Source organism: Alexandromys fortis, unplaced genomic scaffold (genome assembly GCF_014885135.2).
Source record: "Alexandromys fortis isolate MF-2015 unplaced genomic scaffold, M_Fortis_MF-2015_v1.1 scaffold_4, whole genome shotgun sequence".
In the NCBI taxonomy this organism is placed as follows: domain Eukaryota; kingdom Metazoa; phylum Chordata; class Mammalia; order Rodentia; family Cricetidae; genus Alexandromys; species Alexandromys fortis.
This window is the reverse complement of record NW_026067944.1, coordinates 23,681,906-23,708,952: the sequence shown is the minus strand read 5'-3', so window position 1 is coordinate 23,708,952 and position 27,047 is coordinate 23,681,906. Positions and strand designations below refer to the sequence as shown.

Sequence of the window (27,047 nt, the reverse complement as noted above, 5' to 3'; positions counted from 1 at the left end):
TTCAGATGCTGTTTCTTCTTCAGTACCCTTGTTTTTGGTGTTAAAAATATAAAATGCTTTGCTTATCCCCAAGGCTCCTTTCAGTTACTCTAGCATACCTAAGGAACTAGTGTTTGGAGTCTGGGCCGTTGGTTATACTCCCTTCTCTCTGTTCTCACTGCCCGTCCCTAGTAGCTTCTGTGAGCATCCAGATTGACGACCTCTGCATTCATCTGGAAAATTGATTCAGCATCCGGTTTATCTCTACTTAATCACCTTAGATGCTTCTTAAAATGCAGATTCCTGGGTGCCATGTATATTTCTCAATTAGAATATTTGGAGCAAGAACCATAAACCAAATTAAAGGACAAAATCTATCTGACTGATCATTAAAAACCTTTGTCCATCCCTACTCAACAGGAGACACGGCAGAAAGACACGGCATGTAAACAGTGCAGTGAAAGATGGAAATAAGATACATCCCAGAAACAAGAAGAATAGTTAACTATTTCAGGATCTGAGAAGATACGCTTCAAGGCACAATACATTGGTAGACAGAAAAGAGATATATTGCAGTGATAAAATGTTAAATCCAGGGACCAGTAAGACTGCTCAGTGGGTAAAAGTGCTTGCTGCATAGGCCTGAAAACCTGAATTCAACCCTGGGAAATCCTTCAAGCAATTTAAATGATCTCAAACTGGTATATAATCTCCAAACAGGCAGAACTAAACAAGAAGACTAATTTACATACACAGTGCAAGTTATCACATTGGCTCCTTGTAAATAATCAAACAGTTAAGAAAAGGAAATCCAGCAGAGAAATTAACAAAATGCTCAACAAGCTTGACCTCGAGACAACACTGTAAACAGCAATGACAAAATACGCATAGATACGAGACACCTAACAATTATTTAACAAAATTGACCATAAAACAAGACCTGAAGCAAATCTCAGTAATTTTTAAAGGATGAAATTACATAGTATACATATTCTCTGAACACAGTGAAAATAAACTAGAAACCAGTAATTATAAGATCATCATCATTGTCAAATGTTTGGAAATTAAGAAGCACATTTCAAATAACAAATGAGCCAGAGGAGAAATCACAATGGAAACTAGACAATGTTTTGAACTGAATGATAACGAGGCAGCTAAAGCTGTGTTTAGACAGAAATTTCCATGCCTCGGAGCTCTCTGGAAGAAGCCTGAAAGAAATCAATGCAGCAACCATTCATTTCAGGGAGCTTGAAGAAAGAGAGCAAATTAATCTCAGAGGTGTGGACACCACAGAGAAATTCAAAACAAACACAAGGATGGGGAGATTGTTGGGCTGGTGAAGTCCTTGATGGGCAAGCATTAGGGCCTGAGTCCCAAGCCCCAGTACCCACATCGTAAAAACGCTGGGTATGGTAGCATGCGTGCATAATCCTAAAGTTGGAAAGGCAGAACCTGGTGGATTCCTGGGGCTCGCTGGACACGGCCTGGCCCCCTTGGTGAGCTCCAATCTGATGAGACTATCTCAAAAACAAGACGGGTGGTTCCTGAGGAACAACACTCAAGGTTTCCTTCTGGCTTCCACAGGCATCCGCACCCATTTGTACATGTACCTGCACACACGTGCACACGTACCATCCTGCAAGAAAACCCCAAAACATATAGAAAAGAGACAACAGAAACTTGTCTTTGCTAGACCATTGGCAAAACTGATCAATAAAAGAGCACCTAGACTGGCAACATCATTCACTGAGTAAGGGGCTTGCCTCCAACCGCAACAATCTGCATTCTATTCCTAGACCTCATATGGTAGAAGAAGACACTCCTGCAAGTGGTCCCCACATGTGCGACATACTACATGCCTTCCATATATAAATATACATTTTTAAAAGAAAAGCTATAGATTACTCATACCAGAATTTAAAAAAATAGAAAATCATCTATAGGATTTGCAGTAATGATTTTATTAGTCAACTGTCTTATTGAAAGAAACTAAGACAGAGAAACAATGTGCAGTGTTTAACAATTTGCTTGATATGAACAATTTCTTTTTCAAACACAAATCTCCAAAAATTGACAAGGGAAGAAATGCAATCATTTTCTTGTTTTCTTTACTGAATTTAAACCCTTCCCACACAGAAAAATCACAGTTAGTTTCACTTGTAAATTCAAAGGTAAATAGCATCAGTCTTACAAAGTCTTTCTGAGGAACAGGTTAGCACAGTATCAAAACTCCACAATGAAATTAGAAAAAAGGAAATAGACTAAAACTTCTCATGAATTTAGGTGCAAATATCTGAAAAACATACTAGTTAACTGAGTCTAGATACTAGAAAACTGGTCTAGACTAACATGTCAAGACAAGTTTGGAGAGGGCAGGGCTGGAGAGGTGGTTCAGGGGTTAAGGGCTCACGGATGCTTTCCAGAGGATCTGGGTTCTGTTCTCAGCACACACCCCCTCCCCCCAACAGCTGACAGCAGTCTGTAACTCTAGTTCCAGAGGATTCAACACCCTCTTCTGGCCTCTGAGGGCACTGCAAATGTGGTACACAGGCATGAAGGGTGGGCTGAGGGTAAAAGGAAGGGCAGAAAACTGTGCAAAAGTCAGGAACTGTGTGATTTTCTTCTCTCCTGTAAATGATATAACTAGGCCTCAGGAGGTATATTGATTAGTTTAAGGTAACTCTTTAAGTAGAAAAGGCAATTGATCCAGGATCTAAGTTTCTTTTCTATGTGCTATGATCCTTCTCTGGAAGGGAGTTAGAAAAGTCTAAAGAAAATTTTGTCCAGAATATGTTACTGGGTCTCCCAAACCTAGACAAAATTGCTGCTGAATTCATTACCCAGAACCTGGTTTTCTTACATAGCTAAGAATATAAGAACATTTTAGGCTGAAATGAGTATAGTTCTTTTCTACTCTGAACTCAAAGAAATGTTACAAAAATATTTTGAGGGGGAGAAAGGAGAGAAGGAAAGAGAGAGAACACAAACTAGTGATAGAGAAAGAAAGGAAGGGATATTTGTAGATGCTGGAGATGAAGGAAACCCTTAAAACTAAAGATGAGGGAAATGACCCAGACTCAGACACGGCTTGGGGGCTGGTGCTTGGGGTGTTAGTGGGGATCCAGGAATGGTAGACTCGTTTTCCAGTTTTTAAGGAAAAAGTATGTGTGGGTGAGCAGTAAGGAATAGATTGCCATCCTCGTCTTGTGAGCCCCGGACAAGCTCCTCAGTCAGCGGAGGAGGCAGATGAAAGAACCGGTCCACAGAGTAGGGGATCCTGTCAGGGACTGTAGGTGGGCGGCCATAGAACAGAGACAAGATATGCATGAAATGGAAACCTCAAACCTGTGTCACATCAGGTGTTGGGGGGAATCCATGATATTTAGGTGGCACAGGAACTCTGAGATAGAAATTCTGAGCCCTATGGAACTTGCTAGGTCCCTAACAGCAGCAGAAACAAAACAAAACAAGGATACTTGCACCACACAGCACACAGGGCTTCCTGAACAAGCTGTGGGAGGTTTTTGTTTCTTTTCTTTCTTTTCTTTTTTTTTTTTTTTGAAGAAAAATATGAACATGGAACTGGAAAAATTGCTCAGTGATTAAGAGCACTGACTGCTCTTTTGGAGGACCTGGGTTCCATTCCCAGCACCCACATGGCAGCTCACAACTGTTTGTACCAACAGTCCCAGGAGATAACGATGCCTTCTTCTGGCCTATGTAGGCACTGCACACATGTGGTACACACTTGCACATAAGCAAGGAAAAGGTTCTAAAAGTAGCACATTTTCCAAGAATTACAAATAATCAGGGATCTCTGCCTGCCAGCCTCAGGGTCCCCTGCAGGGTTCAGAGAAGACTCACAGCAAGCGCGGGACTCGTCTGAGGGTGAGATGAACTCTCACTACGCACTGTTCTGCATCGGTTTCTTTTTTCCTCTCCTGCTGCTCTTCCTCTCTTCTGTTTGTACACACACAACACAAGGCAATTCTCTGGGCTTGGACGTCCCTTTATCTCTGAAGCCCCCAATGCGGTCTATTTGAAAGACTCCTTTCCTGACTGCATGTCCTGCCAAAGGGAAGATAGTTGCAGGGAGGTGGCTTCTAATGTCTCTCAGAGAAGGAAGCGGAGATTAGACTGTGGGAACCAAGGCTATTGACTGCATGACTAAATTTCCCACTGGAGGTCCCACGGAGTGTGTGTGTATGTGTGTGTGTGTGTGTGTGTGTGTGTGTGTGTGTGATGACCCAATAAACCAGAACGTGGGAAAGAGTTGTGCCCACTTGTCCATACTCTGCCGAACCTTGCACCAGGGGAGAGTGCTTCCCCTTCACAAGAGATCCACCGCGAGAACTGGTCGATATGCACTTCTAGGCATAAGTTTACAGTCTTAGAGCTACAGGCTTAGGGAGAATATTAACTGAATTCTCAAACCATAGTCATTAAAATAAAAGCCTGTACAATCAGACCACTGGGTTCATGTGTTGAGTTAGCTTGTTGAGTTGAAGAATTTGGTTGTTTTCTTCTCTCTCATGACCTACTGTAAATAGGGAATGGCAGTAAAGTACTGACGCACGGTAGGCTCCGAAGCAATCCCAGCTATTATCATCACTTAATCTTAACTAAGTCCTGCAATTTAAGCGTGATTTGAAGGACATGTTTAATACACCTAGTGAAAAACAGAAACAAGAACACATACTCTGATATCCACCGAGCAGCCCACAGTCCACGACGGATTTCCCAGCACTTGACTGTGGCATAGAAGATGGACGAGTGACGATTTCCCAACACCTGTGGAAGAGACACGGTCTCTGTCAGCTGGGTACGGAGCCCTAAATGGGACATCTATACCATTGCCTGTAATACACCACTGCTTGTAAGCCAGGGAATAGCTTGCAAAATTGTTTCAATTCCGTCAGTGACAGGACTCATGATGTCATGATTCCACATGCAAAGAGCCTTAGTTCTCACACATAGGTTTTTACAAAGCAGCTAACCACTTTGTCCTAGATTTATCTTTGGATGATGATGATGATGATAATAATAATAATATTAATAATTCTCTCTTTTCTTCACTATTGCCTTTTATTTTGAAGCAGCATTTTATCTCTTTCTAGATCTCTTGTGCTCAGACAATCTTGTCACTAACACTAGAGGACATCTCTTGAAGATCTCGGTTGAGGAAAGGGATGAACCATCTATTTACATCCTGTGTGGAGTCACTCATTCACTTAATTGGCTATGAATTGATAATTGTATCAAAAATTCAGGAAATCTCTCTGTGTTCAATATTATATATGGGTCTATAACTCATGTTTACTTTTTATTATGAAAACTGTATTCCCAACAACTGAGAAAGTATAAAAAGAAAAAATTACCTTAGACCACTACTGCCAACCAAAAGGAGTTTTCTGGAACTAGCTCTTGTAGACCAGGTTGGCCTCGAACTCACAGAGATCCGCCTGCCTTTGCTTCCTAAGTGCTGGGATTAAAGGCGTGCACCACCATTGCCTGGCCATAAGGGGTTTTCTATGAACATGTGACCATAAACATAGTGTACTTAAAAACAATACAAACTGGCTGAGGTCCAGCGCTTGCCTTCCAAGCTTGAGAACCAGAGTTGCATCCACAAAACTGAGACACAACAGCCAGGCAGAGGCGCAGGCTGGTAATGCCAGTGTTGAGGAGTCAGAGACAGGCAATCCCTGATGTTTGATAGCCTGCCAGCCTTAGCTCAGGGACTCTAGGCCAAGGGGAGACCTCATCTTAAAAAGAAGGTTGGGAGCAGAGGCAGGTGAATCTCTGCGTCCTAAGCTTGCCCGGTTTACACAGTGAGTTCTAGGCCAGCTTGGTTCTATGCTAGCCAGTGCTATATAGTGAGACCATGTCTCAAACATGGCCACCCCCAAACGATGACAACGCAAGGTGGAAGAGATGGAGAGAGAGTTCCTCCATTAAGAGCCCGTGTGGCTTTTGCAGAAAAGACTTGGGTTCAGTTCTCAGCTTTGTGGAAAGTAATTAAAAAATCCACAGTGATCTACATTATGATCATGTCTGCAAATCATTTTTTTCCTGTTTTTACAAATTTTCTACTGATGTGCTCTGCTCATTTAACTAATAATGGGTTTTAGTGCTACTAACTTCTATGACCTTTTGTGTCATACTGTGATATTGGGTATTGAATACAAGTTTTTGCACATGTTTAAGATTTGAGGGCACACAAAATCAGTTTTGTCATTATACTTACTGCATAGTGCCTATCATCTACAGTCTTTGGGTATATTGTTGATGTGGGGGCTTTCATATAGGTTTGTGTTGTAGGCATACCTGCTGTGGGACAATGGTCTGTACCCTGTCACTTATATTTTAAATAAATGCTGATTGGCCAGTAGCCAGGCAGGAAGTGTAGGTGAGGCAACCAGGCAGAATGTAGAGGTTGGGACAACAAGAATTCTAGGAAGAGGAAAGTTCTTTCTGCAGTTGTGACCCAGCCTCAGAGGAAGCAAGATATGACTACCTTGCCAAAAAAGATACCAAGCCATGTGGCTAACACAGACAAGAATTATGGGCTAATATAAGTGTTAATAAGAACCCTGAGCTAATGGGCCAATCAATTTATAACTAATTAGACCTCTGTGTGATTCTTTGGGACTGAATGACTGCAGGACCGGGCAGGACAGAAACCTCAGACAACACATACCAAGGGCTTTAGTTATCTATCATCTTGATATATGCTTGAGTTCAAAGTTGGCTTAACTGTATGAGGGTAAGTATCTCCATGTATTAATATCACATAGTTTATTTGGCTCTCTATGAACTATGCTTTGGGTGGTAGTTAAAAGGAAGCAAAGCTCTCAACAGTAAGAACAGATGACATCCCGGGAATAACGAGTAGTTAACTAATTATTTAAGAACTTTGGAACTTTAACATCAATCTATAAACAGATGTCCTTTTACCCACAGATAAAGGTAGTCCTTGCCCCTCATCAAGGAAACGTCACATTGCAGCAGACAGAAACCATTACAGAAACCCACAACCAAGCAAATTGCAGAGCTGTGTAGCCCAGTCCCAGTGGATACATCTACAAAACACTCCCACGCCATAATAATGTTCCGAGAACAGGACGGAAGAAGGGGTGGAAAGATTGTAAGAGCCAGAGGATTTAGGAGTCTGCGGTGAGATTGTGACTCCTAGTGATCTCAGAAGCTACACCCGTGAAGTCCCGCCAATATGACTGCCCAAACATGAGCTGAACAAGGATGACACCAACGTATATACCACACTGGACAGGGAAAAAAAACCCATGAGGCCTCACCCCTACACCAAGAACTACAGACAAGGGTAAAGCTGGGAATGGGAGAGGTGGTCCTCCCCAGGGAAGGACACACCAACTGTTTGTCCAGTGCCAGTCAGTCAGTCCTGAACACATATAAACAAGCAGCATGATTAGGGCGTAACAGGTTATAGTTAGGAATATACATGTATATGCAAATACTGACATGCAGGCAATAATAGTTAATGGAAAAAAAAGTGGCCACAAATTTGAATAAAAGCAGGAGGGGTAAATTTAAAGGTTTAGAGGAAAGAAAAGGTATGAAGAAACGTTCTAATTAAATTGTAATCTCAAAAATAAAAAATTACAAAAAGATGAACTTTTAAAACAATGGGGGAGAGTTAAGACTGATTTCAGTCTTAGAATTAACTAGGTCAGCTCTTTGGGGTATATGTCCTCTCTATTCCCAAGCATCCAGTAAATGTCTGTTTAGAGCACCAACATTTAAAAGCGCATCTATAAAATGCATGGCTGGGGTGCATTCAAGTTCTTGAGATCTGGAAATGGGAAAGAGACGAGTTATGAGGCAGGAGAGGGAAATATAGACTTCAATAGTAATTATAAAATGGTCAGGTTATAAAAACTCCTTTGACACTAAATTAAACTGTATTTAGCATTAAGCTGCTTCATAGTGTGACCCTTATCAATTTTTTTTTTATTTCGTACATCTCAAAACCTAATAGGTATTCAACTATCAGATGAGAACCAGGAAGTGAAAAAGGAAATCGTGACTACCATTTAAAAAAATAAATCACATTGCATGCTACAGCTTACGACTCTGGGTTCACACTAGTTAGCTTCATTTTTATCATCTGTAGAATGGAGTTAAAGGCATTAATACGTGTCAGAGTATTCTTAGTGTTACTTCGACTTAATGAACAAAATTTCCTGAAAGGGCGGTTATATCAACTTTTGTCTGCCTAACAAGAGCAATAAAGGAATGGACAACATTAACCCTCGGCCGGGGTCGCCTGGGAGACGGACGTGATGAAAATCAAAAGCAGAGAAAGACCCGGGCTCCGCGCCCCCCACCTCCCGACACGCTGCCACGTCGTCAGAAGGAGCAAAGTCCTCTGGGAAGTGTAGTTTTAAGGTCTTGGGAAGGACTTCAGCCATGAACCCAAACGCTAGGAAGTTGAGGGTAAAGCAGTGAAGACTGGGGAGTATCCAGTAGCTCGGGCGTGTCGGGAGTTCCAGACGTGGGCTAAGCGGCTCACCTGAGTCTCCCAACACCAGAACCTTCACTCGATCCAGGGACGCCATCTTGCCACGATTTCCTTGAGGTTAACGCCCATTCCTGGATTCCCAGCCAATCAGATCAGGGTTTGAGGGCAGGGCCTACCATCTCATTGGTCGGTCAGGGCATGAGTGGTTTGAGTGAAAGCTTCTCCGTGCGGATTAACGGGTGGTTTCCAAACTGGTCGCAGGAATTAGGCGTTTGTCCTTGTCTCGCAAGTGGCGTGGGCTGGCTGAAGCCGGTAGTTGAGGTGCCGAGGGCGGCTGTAGTGGGAGTGTTGGAGCATCCGCTTGGGTAAACCTTATTCCCCGATCCTTGTTCCCGGTTTCCGACCTGGCGTGGTATTTCATGGTTTTCTCCTGTCCGTCCCCGCCTTCTCTAGTCCCCCCTCCTCGACCACCTCTTGTCTTGGTCCTCTTCTTAATCTTCCAAAGAACCATTGCCCGGGAGCGGCCCATGTGCGACCTCGGGTAGGACGGGCTCGGCGGCGTCGGCTGTGGTCCAGGACCCCCCGGTGGGGTGTCAGAGTCTGGACGCTCCTGAGCGCAGCTCAGCTGGAGGAGGGCACCTGGGTCCGCACGGGCCCCTCACAGGACGAAGGGATGGAGAGTTCGTGAACTACAGTAACAAAAACCGTAGAGGCCTCGTCGAATCCAAGTTCTAGAACTTGGGAAGTAGTATTTTGAAATAGTCTTAACAAACCAGGCGTCCTGCACCCACTTTGTTCTTTTATCTGCCACTCTTCATCCAGCGTAGTCTTTTTTTTCCAAAAGTCACAAATTTAACTTCTTAACTCCTTGCTTAAAGCGGTGACAGGTTTTAAAAAGAAAAGGATGGCTTATCGTTGTCATTATTGTGGATGCAGGTGTGAAACAAGTGAATTTTGTGGCAGCTGGCAGGATACGTGCCCGGAAGATGTCTTGAAAATTTGATTTAAATACTTGAGTAGTTTATGCTAGGTGCTAGCGTGAGTGAACAAGATGAAGTTTCTGGTCCTAGAGATGTAGGTAGAAACTTTACAAATTATGAGGAAATGCGAAGGAGAGCATTAGATGTTACGTTTGGGAGGACCAGATAACATGACCCAAAGCCTAAAGACCTTTAGGAGAAAGCTTTGGGCTTATCGTTGAGGGCTGAGGGAACCGGTGTGTGGATGTGAGGTTAACTATGGCAAAAACAGAGGGATTTCAGCTTTGTTTCTCCACAGTAGTCCTTAATTGTTGTTGATGTTGTTATTTTGGTTTTTCTGTAGCTTTGGAGCCTATCCTGGAATTAGCTCTTGTAGAGCAGGCTGGCCTTGAACTCACAGAGATCAGCCTGCTTCTGCCTCTGCCTCCCAAGTGCTGGGATTAAAGGCGTTCATCACTACCGCCTGGCATTTGTTTGTACAATTAGAATATAGGTCTAGACTGGGTAGGGTGAAGTTGGGAAATGCCTGTTTACTGTGAAGAGGGAGATAAAATAAGAGCATTACACTGAGAAGGCTCCATAGAGCAGAGAAGTTCCTTTCTTAGGTGTCAGCTGCTGTAGAAACTAATCTCAAAATGTGGGCTCACTTTTTTTCCCCCACTTATTTCCAGTTTTCAAAAGTTGTTGGATGTTGAAGTTTATATGCATTTTTATGTTACATGTGGACAACTGCTTCATAAAATGTTCTAAACATTCCAAAATGGCTGCCAGTTTCAGAGCTAGATTCGTCTTGATTGGGGAAGGAGTGAAGGCCCTGGTCAGGCAGGAAGATTTAAAATTTGAGAGTTTTGGACTAGCTAGGCCACTTGAGTTCCAGTTTCATAGTTCAGCTCCCTTATGTGTCGTCAGAGGAGTAGCATGTATTTCACCCGAGTAGGCTTCTGAACGTGAGGTTACCTCTTTCTCATGCGCTCCCCTCCTTACAATGGCTTGAAATGGCTACTTGGGATTTTTTTTTCCTTAGTATATTGTTGGCTCCTTTTGATTGTGTTTCATTAATCTTGTCCTTGCAATTCTTCCGTTTCTTCCTCGGTTTAGGTTTTCTTACTACAGCACTTGATACAGCCACAGTGCCACCAGCACATCTCACCAGTTCACTGGCGTAGGAAGAAGTTAGATGGGGGAGTTGTTCTGTTCATTTGAACCCATATACCAGCCCAGAAGCAGAACATGTTAGGTCTGATTTCGTTCAGCTCAGAAGCAGAACATGTTAGGTCTGATTTAATTCATACATTAACTGTGTGAGAAAGGCACTTTAATTACATATGTGAGGAAACCAAGGCTCTGGGTTTTCCAGGGCCAACAGTAAGAAGTTGGCCTGGGATTTCCAAGCTTCAAACTGTTGACCAGAAAAGCCTTGATGTGAGTCACCCCTTTGCACTGATGTTCAAGCCGGCAGAGGTCCATCACACAGAGGAACCAGGCCGAACAGCGAGTAGTGCAGGGACCTCTTCATGCAGGGTGTTCTTTTGCAGGATGCAAACTAGCCATGGGACAAATTGGAGTAATGATCAGGGACTTTGTTGCTTATTAGAGTGATCTAAAGGGATTTTATAATTAGGGGCATTCCTAATCTGGCTCTTTTATATTAGCTGAAGCAAGGCTCCTGGGAATGGGGCCCAGGGATAGTTAGTATGCTTAAAATGCTGTCTAACTGATTCTGCTTTCAGAGTTGAGAACGAATACTCCGAATCTTAGGGCGTGTGAGGATGGGGACATGAGAGCAAAGCAGTGGAAGGCAATACAGAAAATGATAGCGCGATGGCCTCATCTGGCCTTGGGATGTTTCTGAAGTCATCTGTTCTGTTCTGTCAGTGACTGGGCATGTAAAAGAAAAAGCAAAATCTGGTTTTAAGTACACCGTGTAGATAGAATTGGAAAGGTGATCAAAATGTATCGATACTGTGCTGTGGTTCTGATTTGGTAATGAATCCAGACATTCCTAAACATCTAGGGTGACGTCGATGCTCTGGGATTGCAGGTTTGAACCTAGTGAGGCTAGGCACTACTTTGTTATCTCCAGTGTGTATGGTTATGCCTCAGTACTGTGGATTAAAGTAGACATTGTAATCTAATTTTTCCTTTATTGTAGGTATGACCTTAACCACCCCTCCCCATAAAAGGTGTATGTGTTGGTTATTTAGGATTTTATAGTATAGTACCGCAGATATTATTTCTTACAGAAAGAAGCATTTTATCCAGTAGGGTCAGTTACTTCAGAGTTCAAATTAAAGGTTCAGTTGAAAACTGGTGTTAACAACGTGATGCTCATAGAAATGGTTCAGCGGGGTGTCTATTAAAGGTTTTTCTGTATAATCAGAAATGCCAGCTGTAGTCTGTAGAGAGCCTGGCTAGTTCAGTCTGGCCCTATCAGAGTTACGTGGAAGCAGCCCTAGTTAACACATCCTCTTAGGCTCCACTTAATGTCCTCATTCATCACAGCACCCGTTTCCTTCTGAGAGAAGCATGGCTTGAGCCTGTGTGAGCCTTCCATCAGGCTCAGACAGCAGCCGGAATGTAGCCTCTGACATGAGTCCACAGCTCAAGCGCTGTCATGTCAGAGACTTGGAGGGGACAACTTTCCGAGCTGTGGCCTAGAAGATAGATACTGTCAGAATCTGCTTTGCTCTTCAAGGGACCGAGTATTAAAGGGGTCCCACCCTTCTGTTTCTTCCTGTTTTTTTAAGGTTTAGAAGGTGTTCACTTAATAATTAGATTTAACTTCCAAAGCTGGTAAAGCACTTTGGATCTTAACAATAATTTCCTTCAGTTATGATAGTCCTTAATGTTGTCATCTCTGGCAAGTCACTTATGTGTTTATTCTGTTCTTACTGCGTGACTTCATCGTGGAAGTGTTACTATGTAAACATTCTTGAATCTTAGCAGGAAAATTTTGCTGAAAAGAAGTGAAGTCTAGGGTAATTGTTGGGAATCTCTTGATTTCTAGCCATTCCTAGAGAGCATGCCATTAAGGATAGCGAACCCTCTCAGAGGTTTTTGTTTGTTCTTGTTTCTCTTCATGAAATAAAGTGGTGTTGATATAATATGTCATTATCAGAAATAATATAGTGTTTTGGACTCCAGCACACTGTTGATCATAAAAGTAACTGTTTAAGGATTATGTCAAGCTTTTTAGGTGTGGTCTTTTGTGTGCTATAGACGAAGACCCTGGCTTTCTGTTAAGTACTGAAGTGTGAGAAATCTTTTAAAACAATGTTTGAATGCTTCTGTGGTGCTTTAAGAATAATGACAGCCTGGCGGTGGTGGCCCACGCCTTTAATCCCAGCACTCGGGAGGCAGAGGCAGGCGGATCTCTGTGAGTTCGAGACCAGCCTGGTCTACAAGAGCTAGTTCCAGGACAGGCTCCAAAGCCACAGAGAAACCCTGTCTCGAGGTGGTTGTAGATTAGATTAAAATGATTATCATGTCATCATGCCTACTAATCTCCATCCCCAACCCATATAGTTGAAGTTGAAGCTTGCTGTTGAAGATGGCAGACCCAGATGTCCTCACCGAGGTTCCAGCAGCATTGAAACGGCTAGCCAAGTATGTCATCCGGGGCTTCTACGGCATTGAGCACGTGTTGGCCTTGGACATCTTGATCCGCAACCCCTGTGTGAAAGAAGAGGACATGCTGGAGCTGCTCAAGTTCGATCGGAAGCAGCTTCGGTCTGTTTTGAATAACTTGAAGGGAGACAAGTTCATCAAGTGCAGAATGAGGGTAGAGACGGCCGCAGACGGGAAAACCACGCGCCATAACTACTACTTCATCAACTACCGCACTCTTGTTAATGTCGTCAAGTACAAACTGGACCACATGAGGAGGAGGATTGAGACGGATGAGAGAAATTCCACCAATCGGGCCTCCTTCAAATGTCCTGTCTGTTGCAGTACTTTCACGGACCTAGAAGCTAATCAGCTGTTTGACCCTATGACAGGTGAGACTTGCCCTGTTTATGAATCAAGTAAACTAAGATGTCTACTCGTGCTTTGTAATTGTTCTAAGTTGTAAGCCAGTCATCGGCTTTGTCGGAGTGAGTAGGTCCGTGTGAATGAGCATACAGCTCTGCTGTCTTGGCTGGTTGGCTTACAACTCTGAGGAGTTTTTGCATTGCCCTTTTCCTTCACACGGAAGTGTACTTTGGATGGAGTTCTCCCATTGATGGCACTCCTTAACCCCCCACCCCTGTTTACTGCTGCAGCCTAATCTCTGGGTTGATTCTCTACCACTTTGAGGCTCTTCTGACTTTACTTGTGACCTCATTCTTCAGCAAATTATTTTAATGTCTATTTATGTCCATCACTGGCAGGCAAGCTTATAAGCGTATTGAAGGAGACTTCTGTACAGCGGGAGGCTCCCTCTCAGACCCCAGATTAAGCACAAAACAAACCCAAACACCTGTTTTCACAGAGAGATTCTCTATTAAGCGGGAAAGAAAAGTGGCTGCTTCCTGACTCAGGCAGAAACAGCCACAAATGACCTTGCAGGTGTGACTTTTAAGAGGAGGAAAAGGGGAGGTTTGTGTTAAGATGGGCTAGGATGTAGTGGTGAGGGAGATAGGAGACCAGAGGTGGGGGGGGTGGGGGTGGGAATAGAGCGGCGACAGACGTGGCACATGGAAAATGGCAGTTTATAGAGGTAAAGGGGGGAATCCCGTGTTACGACGAGGTGTTTAATTTTAATTGGGCGTCTTAATTAGGTGAGCCAAAGGGGTCTCTTGATAGCTGATCTTTGGTAGTCAGCCTTAGGAGGAGGAATTGGCCAAATAAGGAAATAGACCTTATCCAGGCTAGCCTGAATCTAAAGGGTTTTAGCAAGGCAGAGGGAGTGGGGGAGAGGGACAAGGCCTTCCCTGCCATGTTTGCCAGGCCTTGGCTGGCCAGAGTCCTTCACATATGACACAATATGTTTAAATGCTTTGCTCATGGATGTGCATTTTGCCAGTAGGAGTTGTATAACTAGGGCATGTGCTGTGTATTTGGGGGAGGTCTCCAGAGGGAGGAATAGCTGAGACCTAAAAGATTAAATGAGAATTAACCAGACCAAATAACTTAATCTAATGAATGGATCAATAATTTAGATCAATTAATGGAAGAGAGTTGTTAATAGCATATATGATGTGCCTCATTTAATCAGATACTGTGCTTTTAAGAATTTTCATTAACACAATTTATGAACCGTGTTTTCCAAAAATACAGTATATCTGGCATTAATATGAGAAACATTAAAGTGCTGGGTTAAATGTTTTATTTTTTAAATTAAACTAGGCATGAGACAGTCTTTTGTCAACTACTTGGACTAGTTTTGTCTAGTTACCTTTAGTGGGCACATTTTATCTAGGAGAGAGGGTTTTGTGTCTTTTGTTTTGATTGTCATTTGTTTTTGAGACAAGATGGCCCCTGTGTGCTCAGGCTGGAACTCACTGTGTTGACCTTGAACTCCTGTCGATCTTCTGCCCCAGTCTCCCCAGTCCTGTCCCCCTCCCCCCAGTGCGGGCTTCAGAGCCGGTTACTACCCTGCCTGTGCATTGGTTGCTTTTTGTTACTGTGATAAGGCAGCACACCCGAAACTGACTGTGGAAGAGTTTTTACTTTTAGTTTACAGTTCCAGAGGGCGGGTCCGTAATGGTGAAGAAGGCTTGGTGGCAGGCGGTTGGAGCAGCAAGGCTAAGAAGATACTATGCTTCATTTACACTGCAGGAAGCAGAGGGAGCTAACTGTCAGGGGCTGATGTTATAAACTTTCCAAGTCTGGCCCCTGTGACATACTTCCTCTGGCAAGGGTCTACCTCTTAAAGGTTACCCTCCACAAATAGTCAGCAGGAAGTCAAGTATTCAAGTACTTGAGCCTGTGGGAGACATTTCCCATCCAAAGGCTCACACCTAACTAGGAGAACTCTTTTCAAGACTACGCTCTAGCCAAAGATGATCAGGAGCCCACTATTTCACACAGCCTGGCCTTGAACTCTTGGTAATTCTACGCCAGGCCCCCTAATCCTGGGATTATAGATGTGAGGTACAGTGCTTGGCTATGAGATCCTGACCATCTGAAAATCTAATTAACTATCTAGGGTGTAAGCTTTGTTTGCGTATACCAGAGGGATTTCTAGAATTTACCTGGAGCTCTTCGTAAATAGGCTAGCTAAGTCTTGGGATTTTTGTCATTTACTCTACTAGGTTTCTTACAGCAGTTTGGGGTTTTGGTTTTGTTATTTTTTGTTGATGTTACCGTGGTCTGTCTTACTGTACTGGATGGCAGTGAGAGGTGGTGTCGCGCTTCTGAGAAAGTTAATCTGTAGCAATATGCTTCTGCATTTATTCATGAGCCCTATTTGCGGCTTTTTGAATATCACTCACGTTTAGTGTGGATGAAACGAGTTGTAGTCAGCTGATAGCCTTTGGAAAGTTGTCTTGATTCACAAGTACAGCTAGGGTTATTAGCGTGAAGGAGCTGATAGCGAATAAAGGCAGGAAAAGATGCTTCGGAAAGAAAACTAAAGCTGAGGTGAACGTTTTGTCGCTAGTCTGAAGAGACAGTGTTTCCAGATGAGGGTGACGGGCAGCAGGAATGTAGGGAGGAGGTGTGTGGGAGAGCAGGAAGAGCCACGAACTCTTGACGTCCTCGAGAACAGAGCGCCCGAAAAGCTTGCGCTAAAGCTCGGTTGGGGGCTTTTTTGCTCCTGGTGCAGCCTGACTTAGCATAACTGAAAATCTGTGATCAATCAAGGAGTCTTGTTCTTTAATGTGCTTCCATCTGATAATAATGTGGCTCTTGCTGGGCTTTACCGAGGAACAAAATGTGCTGATTGGTTGGTATTAAGCCCCATTCTGCATGTTAATTCAGAGGTAACAAGCATTTGTGTGTGAGCATGTTTTAATTCTTAAACTACTAATACCTTGGTAGTCTTCCTTTGTCTTTAGAAATCCTTGTGGGGTCCCCCACCCCCTTTATTTCCTCCTTGTTTTGTTTAGTTTTTATCTCTCCCAACTTCATTGTGGAGAAAATGGGAAGTAAACATACCTGAAGCAGGGGTACAGGGTCCTTTCTCTGTTAATATTTGCGCACTGTTTACACAGTGAATTTCCTCCTAACCTCAGCCCTCTGCACACCCCAGATTTATCCTCTTTGCAGGCTGATCCTGGAGATTAATGGTGTCTCTGGTGTGATAATGGAGATGACTGAAGGGCTTCTTTTGTTCGGTTGGTTGGGTTTTGAGACTGGGACTCAGGTAGCCCAGACTGGCCTTGAGCTGGCTTTGTAGCCGAGAGTGATCTGATTACTGACCGGCCTTTACCTTCTAGGTGCTGGGCAATAGCTATGTCATCCACTAGCTAAGATGGGCACCTGAGAGCTCCTCTTTCTATTTTGTCCTCAGCAATTCTAGGTGGAACTGTGGTTTATTTTACCATCAGGTAACATTCAGTAATTGGGTTAGAGCCTTCCATACTTTGATACTTTAGATAAAAAGTTCTTAACTCAAATATATGGGCAGCTCTTAGCTAATGAACAAAAGGAAGCAACTCCTAGATGAACTCCCCAGGAGCATGGGGAGTTCTGTATTCAGTGAGTAAGGATTATTTTGCTGTTAATTCATGTATAGGCCAGTGATCTCATACTATAGTATACCTTTTCCCTACCACCTATCCTGTTCCTACAGATCTGTAGATTTTCTCCATCTTTGCCATTTATTCTGGTCTTCCTGGGTCCAGCTGTAAATGTTTGGTCTATGAAGAGCCTTCCCCTCTAACCTCCCATTTGGAGTAATTTTCAAAGTGGTCAGCATTTAACAAGCAACACAACTTGGTCATCCACACAGTTCATGTGCAATGCAGTTGAAAAAAAAAAAGAAAAAAAAAACAGAAAAGAAACCTTAAAGATGTTTTAAGTAAATTTATGGTTTTTTTTTTTTTTGGACTGCATTCATAGTTAGCATATGGCTAGTGGGCTGCAGGTTGGACAAGCTTGGTATTCTCTGCCCACCAGTTCTGGGCTTCAGAAGTTTAATCAGACAAAAATAGCTGTTTCAGTTCCAGAAATATGGGGAGGTTATATAATTAAAACCGACATGACATGAGATCCCTCAGATCAGCAGCATAGCATCTTGTGGTTCCTAAGTGCATGTTTTAGATTTAGCAAGCTTTCTAACAATGCAAATAGACTCAGTATTTCTATCTTAACACTCGCAGCCACATGTGATGTAGCTAATGGCACTTCTGAGTTAAGTTTAGCAACATGTGTTATTCTCTTTATATGTTAGGGTTAGCTGAAATGGAAATAGCTTTATGTTTTCCATTTTTAATTTAAAAATAGGCACCCGTAATTTCAGAATTTTTCAAGAAGGAAAAAAAAAGAAATCACCCAAACCATCAGCCTTTTTGTATTTTACCTATATTTATAATGGAAGCCTAGACTATTTTTTGGTCTCTTGGTTGCTTAATGTACCAAACTCTTATTTCTTTTTATAGCATTTAAAATACGGTTAATGGGTCTGGTTTTCTCTGCCATAGCATGATTACTTTGTTTTTTGCCCTCTATTGTAAATAGGATGCTTTGTATTCCTTTGTATATATACATTTTATTCTTGATAACATTTTTCTCAGTAGTAAGAATATTGCCAGAAGAATGTAGTTTTTTGACTTCTATAAATGCTTATGTGGCGCTGTGGTTTTATTTTAATTGGAATAAAATTCTCGAGTGTTAGAGTTAGAAATATGTTGGAAGCCTTTATTATTCCTAAAGACCACAGAAACTCATATTAAGTAAACTTTGAAATGTATGTAATTAGAAATATTAAAGGAATACGTTTACTTATTAAAAATCTTAACATCGACGTTTGGGGGTGGTGTAGGTAAGTCGTCAGCGTTGAATGTATGGGTGCCATATCCGCATGACTGTGTTGTATTGTTGGATTTGGAACATCTGTGAAGTCAAGTCACGGGTCTAGGGATGGGAAGGTTGCTGGGATGCTCTGCACAGAATATCAGGGAGGGGTGTGGGAGTCTTCATGGTGATTTAGCCCATTTTCTCAGGTTCCTTGGGAAAGATATAATCAATTTTAGGATTAGTATTAAGAAGAATTTACTAGCTAAATAAAATCTTTAGTTATAAATAGTTCAAAAATAGCCAACAGTAATTGATCTTAGTGATTCATACCTGTGATCCCAGCACTCAGGAGGCCAAGATAGGGTGATTGCTACAAGTTCAAGGCTAGCCTAAACTAGTAAGTTCCAGGCTATCCTAGGCTAAAGAGTAGATTCTGTCTCAAAGCCAGCAGTGGGGCTAGACCTTCTCTGCTGATGAGTTAGAAGTAATTTAGAATATCCAGGTCAACTTGATATCTAAACTAGGGTCCGACATTTGTGAAAGTTTCAGATGTGTTAATGTTTGCCTTGAGAGGATGAGTTACTTCTCCCTGTCTTCATGCCTCACTGCTCGGAGCAGTAAATATCATTCTTGTAAGCAGTGTTTGCAGTTCCTGAAACGCTCAAAACACAAACTCAAGAAATCTAGAATCGTTTGCTCAATTGCTGAGTTTTCATTCTCAAATTTGTGTGCAAGATGCATTAATTAGAAAATTATGCCGAAAAGCTGCAGATTAGAAGAATGAGAGGAATGGGGAGAGCATTTGCTGCTCAAGTCCAAGGACTTGGTGTTCAAATCCTAGGCACCCTGGTGAAAGCTGGGGCTGGTCATGCACGTCTGTAACCCCACCCAGCATTGCAGGGTGAAGGAAAATCCAGGGCACTCACAGCCCATCCAGCCTACCTAAGCTGCAGGTTCAGTGAGACTCCCTCAGGGGAATAAGGCAGTGGTAGAGAGGACTAGCCAATGCCGTTTTCTCCCATCGGTGTAAATGTGGGCTTGCGCACATGGGTGTGTGGATCTGCAAATACACACACATACACCACATGCATGAGCACATGCACCAGAGTTAAGGACAACCCAAATCTTTAGGTTTTTTTTTTTTTTTGGTTTTTCGAGACAGGGTTTTTCTATGGTTTTGGAGCCTGTCCTGGGAACTAGCTCTTGTAGACCATGCAGGTCTCGAACTCACAGAGATCCGCCTGCCTCTGCCTCCCGAGTGCTGGGATTAAAGGTGTGTGCCACCACCGCCCGGCTAGGTTTTTTTTATTTTAAAATTTTGCTACTATTTAAATGATTTATTTTATTTTTAGTTATGTGTATATGTGCCTGTGTATGGGGTGGAGTATGTTCACATGAATGCAGTACCTGAGGAAGCCAGAAGGGGGTATCAGCTATCCTGGAGTTGGAGTTTCAGGGGCTTGTAAGCCACCCAGTGGTGTGGAAGCTGCCAACAATTCAGCCTCTGCAAGAGCAGTAACTCCTCCTAACCTCTGAACCATTGCTCTAGCACCCAAATTCTGCTGGTTTTGATCCTTTGTTTGCTTGTTTTGAGACAGGGTCTCACTGTGTAGCCTTGGCTGGCCTGGAACTTGCTATGTAGACCAACCCTGCCTCTACCTCTTGAAAGCTGAGATTTATGTCATTTGTGACCCTGCCTGCTTTTGATCTTGACGGTTTGATAGTTCTATTTTTTTAGGTTTATATTTTATGCATGAGTGCTTTGCTTGTACACCTGCGTGTTGGAAGAGGGCATCAGATCCCTTACAGATGGTTGTGAGCCACCATGTGGGTGCTGGGAATTGAACTCAGGGCCTCTAGAAGAGCAGCCAGTGCTAGTAACCTCTGAGCCATCTCTCCAGCACGGAGCGCTCTAGTTTCAGAATTTATTTTTGTATGTTGATGCTGACATAAGCTCTAACTTCCATGTGAAGAGTTTCTTTCTGGTTTTGATTCTGGCATGATATTCAGTTGATTATTGTCTTTCAGATGTGTCAAAACCTCAGACTTTCTACCTGCCTGCTGCATTTTGAGATGAATTTGATTGAAGCCTAACTTAGAAAATGTATTGCAAGCTTTAGCAGTCATCTAAGCACTATAGTTCACGTTATTTTTTATTCTTCCCCCAGGCATGCTACATTCCTCCTCTTTATAATGAGTTCCGGAGCCTAGGAATAGATGATGGTTAGGGTAGATAAACGTCCATATGCAGGAGGACAAAAGCCTGGGGGTAGGGATTGTATTTTATCATCTGTACATTAAGATCTTCTCAATTTCAAAAAATGCTAAACTTACCGTATTTTTGCCTTTTATGTACATATTTATTTTTGCGGTGCTTTACAATGAGTTGTTAAGGGATGAATTAATTTAGTTTTGGTGATAGGTACACTAATTATGAAACGTGTAACTAACTATGTTGCTGTTAAGTGTGTTAGATAATAATTATTTTTTTCATCTATTTTCCCATATTCAATTAAACTGAAGCCACTTGTGTTAGGAAAGTAGTTTGAAAATCAGATATAATAAAAGGTGGCTTTTTGAGATTTTAATATTTTGATATCTGTATCCCCTTAAATGAACTCTTAAAGCTTGTAACAAAGGAATGTATAGTGCTTTGGAGAAGTAAGTGTAGCCTAAAGAGCAGGCCAGGTCATGCAGCTGTCTCTTGGAATGCCCCAAAACCTTGTCCTCAGAAAGGTCAGTCCGTCAGAGGTCATAAGGTCTTCCAGGCTTTGGACTGGCTTTGCCCCTCGTCCACGTTCCCAGCAGCCGTCTTATATCTTGTGAGCAGCAGGGATACCTTTCCTTGCCTTTTCACAAGAACCATCCTCACTGCCCAGATGCTGTGGGGCCATGACAGCGTATCAGAGGTGACTCCCTTGAATTCTTGTATGAGATAGAAAGCGGTATCCCCTTTTCTCGCTGCTGCTTCTCTTTCTTTCTTTCCCTTCATAATTCTTATTCATCCGTAGTTGATATTTCTTTATCTTGACTGCCTGCCAGTAGAATATGAGCACCAGGAAGATAGCTCAGAATAGGGTTGGCTGGATTTAGGAAAGCATAATGTGGAAAAGCCATGGGGACATCAGACCTACTGTTTTTGGTCCAGGCTTCTGTGCAGTAGTCATGTGATCGCCCCCTGCCTGTCCAGCCTCGAGGATGTGGGCTGCTTGGGGATGACTCATGCAGCAGTGCACTTTATCAGAGTAGCTGGGCCTATTTTGACTTTTAAATTTAATCTTTGTAATTTAAAAAAATTTAAATTTTTAATTTTTTTTAAAATTTAAAAAAGTAAAGGAAAAATGACTAAATGGTATCTCAGTCTGATGGACACCTTTGATAATGTTTGACAGCGAGGCACGCCCCTTTTCTTGGTTATGGGTATCCCAAGCACTCCATTGTCAAACGAAGGATGGGAAACAGGTTTTTTGCTTTGGCTTTATTTGTGTTCCATGTTTCCTGAACACAAATGGCTGAATACTCAATGGGTAGTGTCTGTTACAGTGAGTAACTTGTGAGAGGCTGGCAAGGTGCAGGCCTTGCCCAGCGTGTACTCAGCACTGAGATCTTGTGTCTCACCAGGTGGCAGTGGTGGCACACACCTTTAATCCCAGCACTCGGGAGGCAGAGGCAGGCGGATCTCTGTGAGGTTGAGGCCAGCCTGGTCTACAGAGTGAGTTCCAGGACAGGCTCCAAAGCTGCAGAGAAACTCTGTCTCGACTTCCATTGACCTTTTTGGTGGTTTTTCTTTTACCCCTTTGTTATAAGTCCCTATCTCCCCCTTCTCCACTCTGACTTCAGTTTTGTTCCTTTCTTATATTTGGAAAGTTAAAATGATAGAGAAATTCCTTTCCCATTTTCTTTGATTTGTGACTTACCTTCATTACAGAGCTAGGACATTGATGTACTATCAAATAAATGGTCCTAAAATGGTTCTGAAATGCCTATTTGTAAAAGTATCTTTTTCTCCCTACTTCAGATGCCTATTTGCAACTGGATTTACTTTGATCCTTCTAGCAAACATAATAGGTTAGCGGTCAGCTAAGTAAATGCCAGAGCCATGTGATGGGCACTTAATGCTTGTTAAACTCTTTGTGCAATTCCTTCCTTTTTCTCTTCCTACTTAAGAAGAGTGCTTAGTATAAATACATGGGAATATAATACAGGACCAGGTTTTCAGAGTCAACCAGAACTGAAAGGCAGACAAGTAAGGACTTGAGAGAGGTTCTCGGTGGTGTGCCAGCTTTCATTGTTCTCTGACTATTCCTAGCTGTCTCCTGTCTCCATATTAACATAATGTATACAATATATGTGAGGAATTCAAGAATAAGCCATGCAAGGTAAGGTCAACCGCAGCTCCTAAATACCTGTTGAACTAAAACACCCACACCAACATAGGACCTAAGATGACAGGTTGAAGGTGGTCATCTACAGAGACTATCAAAGAGAACTAAAAGTACTTTTAGAAGCAGTTACCTAGTTTAATAGTTTATACAGCTTTGCCTTTAAAGGAAGACATCTCATTCCTCCATGTTAGCGCCAAAGCAAGTGGCTCTGGGCAAGTTGTTAGATTAGAGCTGGCAGAGACAATACGTTGGAGAAGGGGTGTATAATTCAGGTGGTACAATGAGTTTAGTCTTTGGAAGCAGAGTGTTTTGAATCAAGGTTTAGTGGTTTTTGTTTTCAAGATGTAATGTAGTAAACTTATTATCTCTAAGCCTTTATTCCCATATATGTCAAGCTTGGACAATATTCTACAGACTTGCCTCTGAGTACACGTGAATATTTATAAAGTAGCTTTATAGTTTGTGAGAACAGATATATAACCCCTTTCCTTGCCAATCCTATCATCGTCAGCTTTGTCCACAGTATTGTGTAGCTTTCCCTTTCTCTCAGCTCCCATTGTACTATCTGGCTTGTGTGTTCTCTGTAACGTGACTTGACTTCAGTTTTGGGCATCTCTGTTGGGCAGCTCACAACATCCTGTAACTTAAGCCTCAGGGGTCCATTACTGTCTTCTGGCCTTACAGGCACCTGCACATACATGTGTATGTATGCACACACAAACACACAATTAAAAAATAAACTCTTAAAAAAAAAAACAAGTGAAAGAAATAGCCCTTTGGCATTGCTTAGGACCACCAACAGCTTTTGGTTTTAGGTATTTATTGGCAGAAGGTACAGTGGAAAGTTCCTAGAAAACTCAAGTCTCAGGTCAGAGGTGGGAAGCCTTCCAGAGAAGCCTTTGCTCCATGTGTCCACCAGTGTTTTAGTCAAACTTCCACACAGAAAGGCACCAGCCTGCCCTCTGCTTGTATCATCATTGTTTTTATTGATTTAATTATGTTTGTTTTGCATCCTGCCCTCAGTTTCCCCTCCTTTCTCTACCCCCAGTTCCTCCCTCCACCCTACCTCAGTCCCTACCCCCTAATCCACTCCTCCATTTCTCTTCAGCAAAAGGTAGGTCCCCCATGGATGTGAACAAAAATGATACAGTGCATCGAGTTGCAGTAAAACTGAGCACCTCCCCTTGTATTAAAGCTGGCGAGGAGTAGGGTCCCAAAGCCAGTAAAAGAGTCAGAGACAGCCCCTATTCCCACTGTTAGGAGTCCCCCAAGAAGACCAAGGTACACAACTGTAACATATATGCAGTGTGCCTAGGCCAATCCCATGCAGGCTCCGTGGTTGTCGGTTTGCTCCTGTGAGCCCAGGTTAGTTGAGTCTATGGGTTTTCTTGTGGTGTCCTTGACCCTTCTGGCTCCTGTAATTCCCTATCCCCTCTTCTGCAGGGTTCCCTGAGCTCTGCCAAAGGCTTGGCTGTGGGTTCACAACTGTTTCCACCAATTCCTCAATGAAACCTCTTATGAAGTTGGGCTAGCCACTGATCTATGTGTATAGCAGAGTATCATTAAGCTTCATTTCATTGACTTTTTTTTTCCCTCCAGTCGTGTTTGGTTCTATCCTAGGTCTCTGGGTCATCCAGCCAGGCAGTGTCATGGTGGGCTTACTCTCCTGGCATGGGTTTCAGACTAGACCAGTCATTGGTTGACCACTCCCTCAATCTCTTGGCCACCCTTACCTCTGTAAATTGAGTTGGTTTCCCACTCCCTCCCCTTAAAGTCTTGCTTGATCCCAGAAGATGGCCAGTTTAGGCTACACATCCTCTATTGCTAGGTGTCCTAACTGGGGTTATCCTTTTTTTTTTTTGTCCCACCCACTGGGTTTATCCTTGTAGATTCCTGGGAGATTCCCTTGCACCAGTTTTTTACCTGACCCCAAACTACCCCCTACCTTTCAGTAGTCTCCTTCAGTATTCTCCCGCTCTGTCCCATCTGTGACCTGCCCCCCTTCCCCGCTCCAACCTGATTGCTCATGTTCTCATCCTTACCTGCCCTCAGTACACTGGTGAAGTCTCTTGTAATAAGGGAAGCTGGCCGCGTCCAACCGCCCAGCTAGCTTATCCCCTAAAATAATCACACAGAAAATGAATTAATTAAATTACTGCCTGGCCCATTATATCTAGCCTCTTCTTGGCCAGCTCTCACATCCTGATCTAACTCATTTCTACCAATCTGTGTTCACCACGAGGTTGTGGCTTACAAGGAAAGATCCTAACCAGTGTTGGTCTCAGACAGGAGTTTCATGGCATCTGCCACACTGCCCTCCTTCCCAGCATCCAGTTCGGTGTACTCTGCCCACCTAATTTTCTGCCCTATCAAAAGGCCAAGGCAGTTTCTTTATTAAACCAATGAAAGCAACACAAACACCAGTCTCTGCTATTTCCCCTTCCCAGGAAGATCCCCATGAACCCTCCTTGTTATCTAGTCTCTCTGGGATTGTGGGTTGTCACATGGCTATCCTTTATTTTATAGATAATATCCACTTATGAGTACATACCATGTTTGTCTTTCTGAGTCTGGGTTACCTCACTCAGGATGATTTTTTTTTCTAGATCCCTCCATTTGCCTGCAAATTTCATGATGTCATTGTTTTTAACAGCTGAATACTCCAATGTGTAGATGGATCACATTTTCTTTATTCTTTCCTCGGTTGAGGGACATCTAGGTTCTTGCTATTACAAATCATGTTGCTATGAACATAGTTGAGCAAGTGTCCTTGTGGTATGACTGGGTATCCTTTTGGTATATGCCCAAGAATGGTATAGTTGGGTCTTGTGGTGGATTGAGGTTTTGAACCGGGAAATTTTCTGAGAAACCACCATACTGATTTCCAAAGTGGCTGTACAAGTTTGCACTCCCACCAGCAATGGAGCAGTGTTCCCCTTGCTCTACATCCTCTCCAGCATGAACTGTTATTTCTATTTTTGATCTTAGCCATTCTGACTGGTGTAAGGTGGAATTTCAGAGTCATTTTGATTTGCATTTTCCTGATGGCTAAGGATATTGAACATTTCTTTAAGTGTGTCTTGGCCATTTGAGATTCCTCTGTTGAGAATTCTCTTGTTTAGGTCTGTGCCCCATTTTTTAATTGGATTATTTGGTTTGTTGATGTCTAGTTTCTTGAGTTCTTTATATATTTTGGATATTAGTCCTTTGTCAGACATGTAGCTGGTGAGAACATTTTCCCATTCTGCAGGCTGATGTTTGTCCTGCTGACAGTGAGGTCCCATTTATTAATTTTCCCATTCTGTAGGCTGATGTTTGACCTGTTGACAGTGAGGTCCATTTATTAAGTTTGATTCTAGCCTTTGTGCATTGGTGTCCTGTCAGGAAGTTGTCTCCTGTGCAGATGTGTTCAGGGCTATTTCCTACTTTCTCTTCTGTCAGGTTCAGATACACTGAAGATTTCTATTGAGGTCTTCTATTGACTATGACTTGTTTTGTGCAAATGAGTTTTGTGATAGATGTGTGGATCTATTTGCATTCTTCTACATGCACCATTTGTTGAAGATGCTTTCTTTTTCCCACTGTATAATTTTTGACTTACTTTGTTGTTGAAAATCAGGTGTCCATAGGTGTGTGGATTTACTTCTGGGTCTTTGATTTTATTCCATTGATCCACCTGTCGGTTTTTATGCCAATACCATGTGGTTTTTATTAGTATAGCTCTGTAGTAGAGCTTGAAATCAGGGATGGTGATATCTTCGGAAGTTCTTTTTTGTACAGGATTGTTTTAGCTATCCTGGGTTTTTTTTTGTTTTTCCACGGGAAGTTGGCATCTCTTGTTTTAAGGATCTTTCTTGCCTTGAGTTTGTCTCTTGATTCTTGTACTTGCTCTCCCAAGTCTCTTTGGGTATGTGATCTACTTGGGCATTAGTTACGACTCCTATGTTTTGTACCCTCCTATCTGATTTTCTAGTCTGATAGCCTCTTTTGAGCTTTCAGTAGTTGTAGTAAGTGGGCTTCTAAAGCATATCTGTTTTAACAGTCAATGAATAACATATATTCAGATATCTAAAAGCAACATGATGTTTTTTATCAAAAAAGAAAAGGAAAATTACTTTTAACATTGGTAAATGGTATTCTTGTCCAGTTGATTATTCTCATGTCTTTTGTATGTACATGTTGATTTGTATGTAGGAGCATGCAGCCTGTTTGTTGGTTCCTCAGATGCCGTCCTTTTTATTTTATATTTTTAAAGTCAGAGTGTCTCCCTGGCCTGGGACTTGTCTCGTAGGCTAAGCAGGCTGATCCTCAGGGATCTGC

The 27,047-nt window shown here is 42.6% G+C and overlaps 2 protein-coding genes across 3 annotated transcripts in view; one reads left to right on the top strand and one right to left on the bottom strand.

The window, feature by feature from the left end:
* Rabl3 (RAB, member of RAS oncogene family like 3) overlaps nt 1-8,624 on the bottom strand; it is a 32,166-nt gene extending 23,542 nt beyond the window's left edge. Inside the window, exons 1-2 of one of the 2 annotated variants that reach the window (XM_050148804.1) lie at nt 8,531-8,624; nt 4,679-4,770 (exon numbers count right to left, since the gene is read on the bottom strand). In XM_050148804.1, coding sequence (XP_050004761.1) covers nt 4,679-4,770; nt 8,531-8,576 — 138 coding nt within the window. In that variant the 5' untranslated portion in view covers nt 8,577-8,624. The remainder of the gene's footprint in view (nt 1-4,678; nt 4,771-8,530) is intronic. The other variant, XM_050148805.1, reaches the window with a different exon arrangement.
* Nucleotides 8,625-8,715: 91 nt separating this feature from the next.
* Gtf2e1 (general transcription factor IIE subunit 1) overlaps nt 8,716-27,047 on the top strand; it is a 30,424-nt gene continuing 12,092 nt past the window's right edge. The window contains exons 1-2 of the mRNA XM_050148802.1: nt 8,716-8,844; nt 12,985-13,457. Of these exons, the coding sequence (XP_050004759.1) occupies nt 13,010-13,457 (448 nt within the window). The 5' untranslated portion in view covers nt 8,716-8,844; nt 12,985-13,009. The remainder of the gene's footprint in view (nt 8,845-12,984; nt 13,458-27,047) is intronic.